The following is a 13,938-nucleotide window of genomic DNA, read 5'->3' as shown; positions in this document are numbered from 1 at the left end:
GATTATACTTTTAAGGATTGTGAAGCTTAGTAGGTGTTATTACCATTAATTTAATTGAAACTACAATGAATAATTACAAAAGAGGGTTTGAAATTGTCAGGCCTTTCCACCCTACCCACCCTTCTGAGAACTGTCAGCATCTAGAGAGCTTTAGAGAATATAAAACAGACGTAAGGGCAAAGGAAAAACATGATTTCGTGTAAGATAAAGAAAGCATCTAATTCCTGTCTACTGTGTATTGAGCAAATACAGAACTCAAAGAGCTTACAACTGTAAAAGTTCTAATCAGCCCAACTCAGATAAACAAAAGGCTAGGTGACATTCCGAGGATGTAAAAGTAGAGCCTGGAAAGTGAGCAGAGTTATGTACACAAAAGAAACTGTCAGAAGAATCAACAACCTACAAGGGTACACATAGGTACTTTGACCTATAATATAATATAATATAAATTTGAACTCTCAATTCCCACCCAGTTAAGGAGGGAAATCTTCAGAATTGCTTCTTACCTAGGCTTTTCAAGACAGTTATATTCTAGCTAAAGTTCTGTTTTCTATATGAGATTCCAGTCCTTTTTTATCTGGAAGACGAGGGACATACAATGCAATACCAAAAATTGTCAGAAAAACAAAAATGGTTTATTTTCATATTTATAGTTTCTATATAAACTGCAGTCACTTTCTTCTGTCAATAGGTGGTGAGCTTGCATTGGTTAGGCAAATGCTGACAGTTTACTAAAATTGAAGTATGAGTAGAGTGAGGCAGTGAAAAGTGCTTTTGTAGGCACTGTCAGATGAGCAGATGAATGAAATTTGAGGATAAAAAGAGACGGACTGCCTTTAAACCACTGTAAGATCTATTCTTCTTAAATGATCATAAAACCACAGTCTTAAGAATAAGCATGCTCTATATCAGCAGTGACACAAATCAACCTTCTCAAGTGAAGGTGAGAAGGCACACAATTTTATCAGTTGTTTTTTTTTTACTACTTTATTCTATATTTTATTCCTTATTTAAAAATTACTTTTTCTTCTTTCTTCCCAAGCTAGATGCATCCCAAACTACATGAAAAAACAGCATCAATGTATTTTGAAAGCTTATTAATTTTCAAGCCACACACACACAAAAATCCTTTTCATAATACTTCTTTCTGAATAGATGAAACAGATAATCCCTTGCTTTAAGAACCTTGAAGGAAAAGCTGCTTCACTCCTATTTCACATCCTCAGCATACTTCTCACCTGCTATTTTGATATTCAGATTGGCATCCAGTAGCAAATTTTCAGCTTTTAGATCACGATGAACAATATTCCGACAGTGACAAAAATAGACAGCTGCGACAATCTGTTTGAACTTCCGACGGGCCTCCTTTTCTGCCATTCTGCCATGGGCCACCAGGTGGTCTGCAGTGAAGAAGAACACCATCAGGTCTTGTTTTGGGACAGGGGTATAATTTCAAAAGGTAGACAGAAGGAGTGATGCAAGCAGGCCCAGCAAATGAATGAGTCAAAGAAGTAAAACAAACAAATGGAAAACAATACACTTACAGTCCTGATTTGTATCTATAAAAATTCATTAGTAATGAGCACCCAAACTTCGTTAAGTATAAATCCCATTACACATACATATGGATAAGAATACACTCGCCCGACCATAAGGAAGGAAGAGCTGTGAGGGATGCACGTAATGGTTTTCTTCAAGGATCGTAACACTCAACACCTTCCTGTTCATAATCTCCGTTGCAAAAGATTACATATACACAGCAAACATGAACATGAAGATAAGTATCAGCAATATTTCCTGTGCTAAAGGGTGAGTCAAAAAGCAGAGTCACAATTATCAATCATTTTAGGAAAGAATAGACAGAAATTAGTCATTGCTGAGAGGGGAAAACCTGCTTTATATAGGATTCTGTTTAGGTTAATATCTCTTCTGCTTTCTCAAAGGTTTACAATTTGACATAAAAATGTACTTATTTGGTGACTGTTCTCTGGAAGGCACAGTAATATGCCTGCATCTTTACATTTGCATTTATTGTGCTTACCAAATATTTTTAAAACTATGTTAATTTTTACAGATAACATCAATAGAAAACCAAGTGAAGTTTCTACCACTTTAAATGAAATAATTTCATTGGCTACGTCACTAACTAAGGTACAACAAAAGAATTTACATGGGATAAACTTTGTAATTCTATAAATCAGGGTATCCTCTATATTTACAAAGGAATTGATTGACATATAATCAATGTCATAAGTCCTATAACTTTTTTCTAATAGTGGAAGTAGGTTTATATTGAACCAATGACATACATATCCTTAACCCAGTTCTCCATCTAACAACATATACAGATCATGACAGCTGATGGGATTAGAAATGTCAGTGACACAGTTTGCTCTGCTTGAAATCTGTAATAGCTCATCAGCACTATCCTTAAATCAACTGATCTAGCTGGAAAAAAGACACATTTGCCATCATAAGCATCCTGAGATAGTGGGAAAGTGGAAAATTAGACAATATAAGTGTATTATTTTTTGTTTTTTAATAGTAGTTTCAGTAATACTACCCAATTGTTTTGGCACCATCTCCATCCCCCATGGGACCAGTCAGGTATATCTTTTCTTCATCACAAAGAAGAACTTTGAGATAAAACATATGCACCAGTAATGACTGACAAGATTAAGAGCTTAGGACAAGAAATGGAGGGGGGGTGGTTTGAAGAAGGGGGCAAAATGACAATCCATCTACATATCAGATTTTCAAATAATTCAAACTACATTCTGACCACAACGGACATTAAACTTTGGAGACCAAATACTATAGTAATTTTAAGAACAATGTTATAAGTAGTTTATTTGAATTATTAAGAAAGACCCCTCAAAGGAGTTGTTATAATTGTTAGAGTTATCAATGACCCACACATAAGATCTTTGAAGCATTTCCCTCAAAAACAATCATTATTATGGCCAAGATCACCAATTTGGTAGAAAGAAAGAGAAAATAAGAAGTCTTTAAGCTTAGATGTTAGAAGGACTAGGATACAGCTTTCTACAGGAGTTTAGAGGTGGTGATAAATGAGCTCACACTCTGGTATGTTTAGGCTTCTGGTGAGATCCGTCAAAAGAACTTCAAACAACACAAGGTCCCCAACTAGGGACAGGGAGTGAATACAAGCTGTTGAAGAACTGGACGTCCATCAGATGTGGACACCATGCTCCACTTGAAGAGGCCATTCTCTCTAACAGTACCTGCTCCTTTGACCCACTATTTCTCTTAACCCAAGGCCTAATTATTCTAATAATGTGCTTTAGCTGCGAAACCTTGTGTAATTAAAGAGCTTTGAAGAGACAGCTATTCTTGAGAAACACAAAAATAAACCCTTATGAAGGTTTACCATCAGAAGCTCATTTGGCCAAGCCACCCATTAATTAAAATGCCCAGGAGACATTCATCTGGCAGTAAATACTAATTACCAGAACACATCAAAGAGCTTCTTAAATACAACAGAATGATTAATTTAGCAATTTCCAAAATAAGTGATTTTCTTTTATTAAAAAAACCTCTTTGTATTTTCTAAGTACTTTGTTTTCCTAAAATGATTGGAAAGTTCTCAAAAATGTTACATAGGCCAGGAGCTGGTGGAACGCAGCCTAGTTCTGTTTTATCTCTACAATGACACATTGGTTGTCCTTGGATGAATCATTTATACTGCCAATATTGCCACCTCTTGATCTGCTAAACAGAAATAAATTCTGTTACATGCTATGGCCAAAGAAAGAATAGCATATTTGGGAATAAACTTGTACTTTGACTAAGAGTTATCATATATGACATAATTTTAACTTTCAAAGACATTTAAAAAGCTATTTTTTAAAAAGGTCCACTCATTACTACACAAATACTATTTCAGCATTTGGTTAATAGATCATAAGGATCTTTGTTCAGGATTCTGTAGTGTTTGAAAGTGATTATTATCATACACCAATTGTACTGTTACACGGTTCTGGTTACAAGGTATTTGTGATAGCACACTGGGTAAAATGGCTGAACTATATAGTACTTTCCCTAAAGATACCTACAGTATCCCTATAGCTATGAATATAAAGAAGATACACAATTTACTTTTTTAAAAAATGTGTTGTCTGCAAACGTCAGATGTTTCTTACTAGCCATTGTGTTTGATGTTTAAGTTCTCTCTTCTTTGGGAACGTTGTGCTCTTCCCCATATACAGGACCTTCATACTGGCTCAATGTCATTCAGACTTTAGCCTCTGCTTTTATTTTTGCCCATCTTATTACCACCACCACCATCCCCCGCCTCCAGCCCCTGTTAGTTTGCTTTCAGTGTAAACCTACAGGGTCTAGTGGGTGTGCCAGGAAACCAGCAGCCTGCAGTGGTTTTTGGTCCCTGCTGAAATTGCCTTTCAGCTGCCTGCTGACAAATAGCTGCTTTATGTTCATGTGTGCTCCATAGGCAGGCAGCAAAAATTCTTCAAGTTCAAATATGACACTTAACTTTCAGCGAAGAAACCCAGAGCAGTAGTAGCCCAGCCTCAACTTAACACAAAGTCACAGCATTTGAATACACACTGGGGTAATTTCAGAAGGCAAATGAAACAAATAGCTCCTGAGCCACTCAACATTCAAAGTAAAACACATTCTGCAACTTGTCAGGATAAACCCACTTGCAAGGAACTCTAAAGAGTTGTTCTGCTTCTTCTGGACAGTTTAGTGAGCTAGTTCTCCGAAATACTGGGCGAGATACCACCCATACCTCCAGTCCCAAACACCCCATCCTGCAACCATGACCCCAGCCCCCCACCCACACCCCTGAGTCTAGACAATCTTCAATCCATCACAGTAAGTCCCTTTTCACCATCAATTAACTACTACTCTATTTAGTTGCCATTATACCTCTGTGGCAAATTTAAAGTTTTTCTCTATCACAGCTTCAACCATTTCAACCCAGACAAGGATGAGGTGACTCTCAACTAAAAGGAGAAAACAGTTCTCCTGTTTTCAAGCTCTTATCAAAAGTAAGGAGCCTGTGAAATAAAAACAAAACAAAACAACAACAAAAAAAGAAAAAAGTAAGGAGTCTAAGTTCTCTTTCTCACTTTCCAATCACCATAAATAACTTGGCACTGGATTTCTGTAATCTTTTTTTATCTGTTCTTCCTTACAAAATCAAAAGTAGTTAGTGACACTAAGGGATTTATATACCTCATGAGGAGTATATTATTAGAAGCGGAGGGAATGAATTCTGAAGTTTCAAAAGTATTAGAGCACCAACATTTATAAAGTTTGCTTCAGAATTCACTGTTTGTAATTTTGTCCCAATCTGACTCAGGAAGAAATATCTTGTGGTACAGTTAGATTCTAACCTTTCAAAGAGCAAAAATACACATAAGGCAGTCTTAACGTCCCTAGACCAGCCTTGCTGGAGTGTCAGAGGCATGCCACTAATGGGGTAGCGGTGGGAAGCCAACATTTCTTAAAATAAGTCACTTTTCCACTATAAACAGACAGTGTCTCCATTTGTCTGCTAGGTCTACAACTTCTAAGATCCAAAACACTAGCTGAAAATGAACATACCCTGATAGCAGGTCAAGCAACAGGGCAGAAACTTTTCATTTTTCATGATGAAGAAATAACCCAGTCTAGAATGGGGAAAAGGCGGCTCATGTGCTAAGCTTAGGCGGCTACCTGGAAAGATTTCTGCCAATTCCAAGCTAACCACGGCTAGCAGTTCTTCGCTTTGCCACTCAGTTCTATCATTTCTTCTTTCTACACTCATGGAAACGACTTTCTGTTTATCAAACAAATGCTTCTTTCCAAAAGAGTCAGGGCGAGGCCAAGATAACTCAGCTTCCTGGGAGAAGGTTAACAAGAGTGCACTCAAATGTCACACTGTCCCTAACCCTCGGAGGCCCCAAGCTGCCAAGGACTAGAGGAATAGGGCTTGTTATTTGGTTTTCCTTGCCAAGATTCCAACTACCTCATACCAGGCTTCTTTACTTGTTGCTGCTGCTGGTTTCCATCTCTTTTCTTCATCCTTCCAGTGGTCCAGGCCAAAAACCTTGCTGTCGTCTTTCATTCTCTTTCTCCCACACCCCACATCCAATCCATCAGCAGATTTTATAAACTCTGCTGTCAAAATACATCCAGAATTCAACTATTCCTCACCCTTATCCCCACCCCACTCTAGTGCCACCAACCTAGTCCAATAGCCATTATCTCCCTCCTGGTTTACTGCAGTAACCTTAGAATAAACTCCTAACCAGTATCCCTGATTCTGCCCTTGGCTCACTGCGATCTACTCTCAAAATGACAGCCAAAATAAGAAGTCTTTTTTTTTTTTTAACTTTTTTCTTTTGAAATAATTACAGATTCACAGGAAGCTGCAGAGATAGTACAGAGAGATCCCATGTACCCTTCACCCAGTTTCCCCCAATAGTTAAATCTTACATAATTATAGAACAATATCAAAACCCAGAACTTGACATGGGTAGAATTATGTGTATACTCCTATGTCATTTTATCACATGTATAGATTTGTGGAACTACCACTGCAACCAAGATACAGAATTATTTGGAGTTACTCAATACTGAGTATTCTTGCAGGCATAAAAACAAAATGTCCACTATTACTTTTTTCTACTATCCCAAATATTAAACTTTTTCCCAGGGTTCTGAGAAAACACAATTTCTTTCTGATTCACTTACAGTCACAAGATATGCTTTAGTTCTAAAAGTTTTAAGCTAGAACTATTTCTATTTTTTTCCTATGCCTTCTTACTCATACAAAAGAGCTTTGCATGTGACGGATGCTTAATAATTACAGATTAACTCAGGGAATATCCATCAGAGGAAAGACTATACACGTATTTTTTTACTCTTCATCTTGCCACTAACAAAGTTTGTAAACTAAGCATGGTTTATGTTAAGGCTTTATTAAAAAAAATGCTATTCTTTTGATACAAAGTCTGTTTACATTAATGTATAAAGGAGGATTTGTTTTCTTATAGTTTCTTAAAAAAATACTTCTAGACTAAGTATAAGCCCAGGTAGCCTATGAAATAGGATCTCGTATATTCTTAAAGGCCTTTCAAGAATGTTATTCAGACTTCTCAGATATAGTGCAAATGTTTCTCGTGCTACACCAATATACTAGCAAAGGTGGGTTAGCTAATTTTGTAATACAGAGATTCTTCCCTGATTCCTAGTATAATCTGCAGGTTCCAAATCCAGCTCATTCTTTCTCTGAAGCTTTCCCTAACCTACTCATCTACTCTAGAAGAACTGGTCCATAATTTTTATCTAATGGCATTTAGCCTATACACCTCTGTAACATCAGTGAACAACTGTATTACAGTTGTTTCTTAACATGTGGATCTCCCTCTCTAGACCAGGGATTCTTAGTCCATGGATGGGTTTCCATCCACGAATCCTGTAAGGTAAAGGAAAATATGGATAGTGTGCTTCCATTTGTGCAGTAAGGAAGAGGAAATACAAATATGTATGTGGGTGTATGTGTGTATATTTAATTTATATTTTCTAAAGGAAGTAATATTAAGTGAGAAACTTCTTAAAATGGTTACTTATAAGGGAATGGAAAAGGGGTGGAAGCTAGAATTTCCTGAACGTACCCTTTTTTTATAGTTTTAGTCCTGAAAACATGTAATGTCTTAAATAACTTACACAATTCAGAATTGAGTCAAAGAGAAGAAAAATTTCTAAAAATTGAAAGCAAATTGGAAAAAAAAAAGAACGTAACTCTGAGTTAAGTTGTGACATAACCAGAAAATAATTTTTTTAAGTGACAATTGAACGCAGTATTTTGCCTATGCATCTTTAATGGGCTATATCCTGAGGACAAAAAGAACCAGTAGTCTCTTTAATATTTGTAATAATATTGGTATTACTTTGAGTCAGTCTTGCCCTCACTCTCATATTAAATATGTAATTACGTTAAAGTCATTTGAAACCACAAATTTTCAGCATAAGAGAAATGAGACGTAAATACATAATATTCAGGAAGTAGAAACACTGAAATCTTAAATTTCAATTGGAATGTTAGTACAAACTTGTATTTTACTTTTCTCTCTAAAAAAACCACACATTTGCTACCTCTGTGCCTTAAACAGGCCTCTAAGCAATGACAACCCAGTAGTAATATAAGCATCCCTAGGGGACAGGCTGAAGGAACCAGAGCTCCCAGGAGAAATGTTTGATTCCAGGTCTGGGACAGGAAGTGTTCAAGATAAGCCTGGAACATCTTACCTAAAAGCAAGAAAGCTATTAAAGACTACTGGGATCAGGGACTTCCCTGGTGGCACAGTGGTTAAGAATCCGCCTACCAATGCAGGGGACACGGGTTCGAGCCCTGGTCCGGGAAGATCCCACGTGCCTCAGCGCAACTAAGCCCATGCGCCACAACTACTGAGCCTGCGGTCTAGAGCCTGCGAGCCACAACTACTGAGCCCGCACGCCTAGAGCCCGTGCTCCACAACTAGAGAAGCCACCGCAATGAGAAGGCTGCGCACCGCAACGAAGAGTAGCCCCCGATCGCCGCAACTAGAGAAAGCCCACGTGCAGCAACAAAGACCCAAGGTAGCCAAAAATAAATTAATTAATTTTTAAAAAAAAGAAAGAAAGCAAGCTATGTGCAAACACATAACTTTAAAAAAAAAGACTATTGGGATCATGTCAAAAGAACACAGGAGTCAACTTAAAGAGGCTTCCGTGAGCTAAGTGGAGTAATTTGAGCATCAAAAGAGTAATAACTCAATGGACTGAAACACTTCAAACATGTTAAAATCTGTAAGTTCATAATGATATTACAAAATAAACAAAATCAACTTCATTGGTCACCACTGGTGATTGCTAGGGTACCAGTTCATTATTCTGATATTTAATACATAATGAAAAAGAATCAAGCATTTATTTTGCCTTTATTGTAGTTTCTAAATTGTTTATAGGCAAAGTTCTTTACAGAAGAATTAGAGCTAATAAATGCAGAAAGAATGAGAGAATTAAAAAATCACCATTTTGCAACTTCTAATGAAGGAATGTATTTATTAGGCAACTAAATAATAAGAGTGGCTAACACATTTGATCAAAAGTGGATGAGAAACTTTATAAAAACTTTATGAAACTTTATACATCACTAAAAGTGGTGAAATCGGACATTATACAAATCCTGAAATGATGCAACAGTTAGACTATGATGTATTCCTCTCCCGACCCCACCAAGGTGACCCTTATTTAACCAAACCACTTTACAAGAAATAGTGAGCCAGAGACAACATGCTGAATGATGCAATAAGGATACAAATCCAGAATGTGGGAAATTTTACAAGATGATCCAGTTTCTTCAACAAATAAATGTCATAGAAAAAAAAAAAAACAAAAAACGTGTGTGATGGCAGGAGAGAGAAGGGGTTGTTATAAAGCATAAAAAATTTAAGATACTTATCAACTCTGGATGTCTGGACTTCGTTGCATCATGATATGAATAAACTATAAATAGATGTTTTGAGACAACTGGAGAAAGCTACGAAACATGGCCTGCCTGTTAGTTAATTTTGTTGGGTTTAAGAATGGTATTATAGACTTTAGTTGATTATGAAGGATTAGCTGATACTGGATTTACTCTCCCACTTTAACCAACTATAAAATTTGGACTGTTTGCAGACATTGGGCAATAACCAACAAAAGGCTATGATTCTTCAGAGAAAGAAAGCACAAGAGTTGCGCCCCATATTCACCCCAAACCACAACCTATGAAAACAGATCAGAGTTAGGGGCTGGTAAGGCAGTTAGAATTTGGGTGGCAGGAAAACAGAGAAGGAGAGAGAAGCAGAGGAGGAACATCAAAAGTTACAAAAGAAATTCTGATGAGGTCTTGGCCAACTCTCAAACTGCATATGAGCAAAAGCAAGACTATAAACGGCCTAGCATTAAAAAGTTGCTGGGAGGATGAAAGCTAAAGAGAAAATTTTAGAGATTATACAGTGCACATGGGATGCTGGCGTTCAGATACAGCTTACAAGGCAAGACCTTGGTGAATATTCTACATACTCAGTGGAGAGCCCAGAGGACAACACCCTGGGAGTAAGGGCTGTGCCATGGGAGTAAGGGCAAAACTAAAACATAACCAACATAACAATGCCTAAAACTAATCAGCCTCAGCATGATCAAGTTGATCCATCATAATTCAACCTCCTGCCAGAACAAACTCAACACTGTAGAAGATAACATAATCCAGAGTCTTTATAACGTGTCACTCTTAATACCCAGTATACAATAAAAAAATTACTAGACATGGGAAGAAGTAGGAAAAATGACCAATAATCACGAGTTTAACGTCAACAGAAGCAGAACCAAAGATGACTTGGATATTGGAGTTAGCAGGCAAGGACTTCAAAAACGACTGTGATTAATACGTTAAAGAAAACACAGGGAATGATGTACAAAAACGATAAGATGGAACATGTCAAAGGAGAATCAGTCTCTAAAATATATATAACTTATAGGGACTCCCCTGGTGGCGCAGTGGTTAAGAATCCGCCTGCCAATGCAGGGAACACAGGTTCGAGCCCTGGTCCGGGAAGATGTCACATGCCACAGAGCAACTAAGCCCGTGCACCACAACTACTGAGCCTACGCTCTAGAGCCCGAGAGCCACAACTACTGAGCCCACGTGCTGCAACTACTGAAGCCCATGTGGCTAGAGCCCGTGCTCCACAACAAGAGAAGCCACCGCAATGAGAAGCCTGCGCACCACGACGAAGAGTAGCCCCCACTTGCCGCAACTAGAGAAAGCCCGTGCGCAGCAATGAAGACCCAACGCAGCCAAAAATAAATAAATAAAATAAATAAATTTTAAACAAATAAAAAAATAAAAAATATATAATTTATAAACATATTCTAAAATGGCAAAACACCCGAAATTGAGAACTTATTGGATAGATTCAACAGCTGGCACAGCAAAAGACAGGATTAGTGACCTTGAAATAAATATTATTGTTAAGTTTTTAAAAATCCTTATATGCAAGAGGAAATATTAAGTATTTATATGTGAAATGATATGATTTCTTGATTTGCTTTAAAATACTTTTAACCAAAAAAAAGTTGGGGGAAAGGATGAAACAAAACCAGCAAAATATTGATAACTATCAAAACTAGGAGATGAGTACATCACAGTTTATTATACTATTTTCTTTCCTCTTACATATATTTGAAAATGCCTATAAAAAGAAGTTTTTAAAAATGGAATCTATCATTTGCACACCTATTTTCATAACAGCATTATGTGCAATAGCCAAAAGGTAGAAACAACCCATGTATCTATCCATCCACAGATGGATTAAAAAATGTAGTATGTACATACAGGGGAATATTACTCAGCTTTAAAAAAGAAGGAAATTCTGACACGTGCAACAACATGGATGAACCTTGAGGACTTTATGCTAAGTAAAATAAGCCAGTCGCAACAGGACAAATACTGTATGATTTCACTTATATGAGGTACCTAGAGTAGTCAAACTCAGAGACAGAACATAGAATGGTAGTTGCCAAAGGATGGGAGAAAGGTAAATGGGGAGTTGTTATTTAGTGGGTACAGAGTTTCAGTTTTGCAAGATGAAAAGAGTTCTGTAGATGGATGGTGGTGATAATGCAAATATAATTAACACCACTGAACTATATACTTAAAAACGGTTACAACAGTAAATTTTATGTTATGTGTATTTTACCACAGTTTTTTTTAAAAAAACAAAGTCTCTCTCTCTCTCTCTCTCTCTCTCTCTCTCCCTCTCCCCCTCCCTACCCCACATGCACACACACACAGACACCAGCCCAGAAAATATCTTCAGGATATCAAAGTTTGAAGGCACACTGAAATAAAATGCACTAATTCCAAAAAATGAGCTAAAAATATCTTTATATAAGTCAAATATTTTAAAATATTATGACTAAAATATCTTTATTTTTCTAGAAGTTTTGCTTTGTCAGAAAAGACTTCATTTTCCAAAGACTTCATTTTCATTTAAAAAAAAAAAAAAACCAGTTCAGAAAACCCTCAGAAAAAATATTAATATAGGAGCCAGGTAAAAATATTCCTTTTGCTCATTCTCTGGGGCATTTATTTTTATGTCATGATAGAACTGACAGGATGGTCAGACGACAACCATGAATAGATATCTGGCAGTAAAGTGAGGTCATCAAACTGTAAGTTTCTAAGCACTAAGCACAGGTGGCTTCCTCATATACCTTGGGCAGGTTACAAACATAAATGCTAAAGTCATGTCTGATACTGAGAAAATAAAACCAAAAAATGAAGAATAATGAACAGGAAATTAATTAGGGAAGGAGACGGAAGTAAATTGTTTTAATTTAGGATGACTGAATGAAATTCAGTGATACAGTTATTTGCTTCTGTCAGTAAAGCCTTAGAAAACAGCTAGTTTTTGTAGCCAAAGGGAGTAAATAATTTAGTGAGAAAACAGTATTTTAGTTATAAAAATATATAGAATGTCATGAGGATTAAATAAGAAAAGCATGTTAAAACAACAACAAAACCACCACCCAAAACACAGTAGTGTGTTCAAATAAACAAATGTGATAGTGTTCTCAAACATTTAGGAGGTTGAAAGATAACATATGTAACACTTAACACAATATCTGGTACAGGATGGTTACACAATTTAGTCTTTCCCATTCTCTGCTCTGTGAGTCTGAGGGTCCCATAGCATAAATAAATGGCTTTGCGAGAAGTTCTGGGTTCCATACATGTTGACACCTTTAGGAAATGTCATTTTTAAGGCACTGAGAATGTCCATAATAAATCATACACACTTCAACACAGTACTGTTAAGTTAATAATTTATTTTAAATGCTCATGAGTTCTGCCTGGTATTCAGGAAACTTTTCTTGATAAAGTGCTGGATTTATGACTTCATAGTCTCAAACAGGAAGTTTGGGGATATATATCTAAAGAAATCATACTGTGGAAGTTTTAAATGATGAGTTTAGTGGTTTACAGAACTAACCAGTTTCTCAATTCTGTTTATAAAATTAAACAGACCCACACTGTCATGGCTGCCCCTTCATAATACAGTGTCAAATAATCATTTCAATAAATCAATTGAATGAGTAATAAATGCTCATTCAATAATCATTTATTGAAGCCTATTACATTGCTTAGAATTCATAATCTTTAATGTCTTTCTCTGCAGTTATCCAGAAAACAAAAAGGTGTTTTCCTCCCATGTCAAAAACTCATTTAACTAAAATATGTTACGGAATAACATGAAAATTCCATGCTTGACTTGGTTATACTTCACTGTGATACAATGAAATAAATATACTGAGTGCCTACTATATGTTAGACACTGCATTAGTGAAGACACAGATGAATAAGATTCAAATGTCGCAATCTACAGTCTAGTGACATTCTTTCATTCAGTTAGTCTTTCATTCAACTGATCAATAAATATTTACTGAGCATGTATTCTCTGCAGGCACTTTTCTAAGTACTAGAGATTTATTAGCAACGCTCAAAAGTTACAAAGTCCTTACTCTTATGAGGCTTATATTTTAGTGAGATGAGACAATAAGCAAACAAACAAACAAACAAATAAATAAATGTCAGTTGGTGATAAGGACCAAGAAGAAAAATAAAGCAAGGAAGGAAATACAGAGTAGTGGGCCAATAGGAAGAATGAGATTTCAGACAGCATGGCAGGCAAAGACCTCTCTAATATTAGGTAACATTTGATAAGAGACCTGAAGGAAATGGAAGAGAGAGCCATGTGGATATCTGGGGAAAGAGTATTTCAGGAAGAAGAAATGGAAAATGTCAAGGCCTTAAAGTGGGAACATATCCAGAGTTTAATGAACAAGAAAGAGGTGCCAATATGAAACGGGGGGAGAGTA

General features: G+C 36.5%; 1 protein-coding gene across 5 annotated transcripts in view; it reads right to left on the bottom strand.

Annotated features, from left to right (window-relative positions):
• SIK3 (SIK family kinase 3) overlaps positions 1-13,938 on the bottom strand; it is a 247,800-nt gene that overhangs the window by 73,796 nt on the left and 160,066 nt on the right. For all 5 annotated transcript variants that reach the window (XM_059930341.1, XM_059930343.1, XM_059930342.1 and 2 more), the window contains exon 4: positions 1,239-1,400. In XM_059930341.1, the coding sequence (XP_059786324.1) occupies positions 1,239-1,400 (162 nt within the window). The remainder of the gene's footprint in view (positions 1-1,238; positions 1,401-13,938) is intronic.

This window comes from Balaenoptera ricei, chromosome 8, assembly GCF_028023285.1.
Source record: "Balaenoptera ricei isolate mBalRic1 chromosome 8, mBalRic1.hap2, whole genome shotgun sequence".
NCBI classification, from domain to species: domain Eukaryota; kingdom Metazoa; phylum Chordata; class Mammalia; order Artiodactyla; family Balaenopteridae; genus Balaenoptera; species Balaenoptera ricei.
The sequence above is the reverse complement of the archived record's forward strand: the minus strand, read 5'-3'. Positions and strand labels throughout refer to the sequence as shown.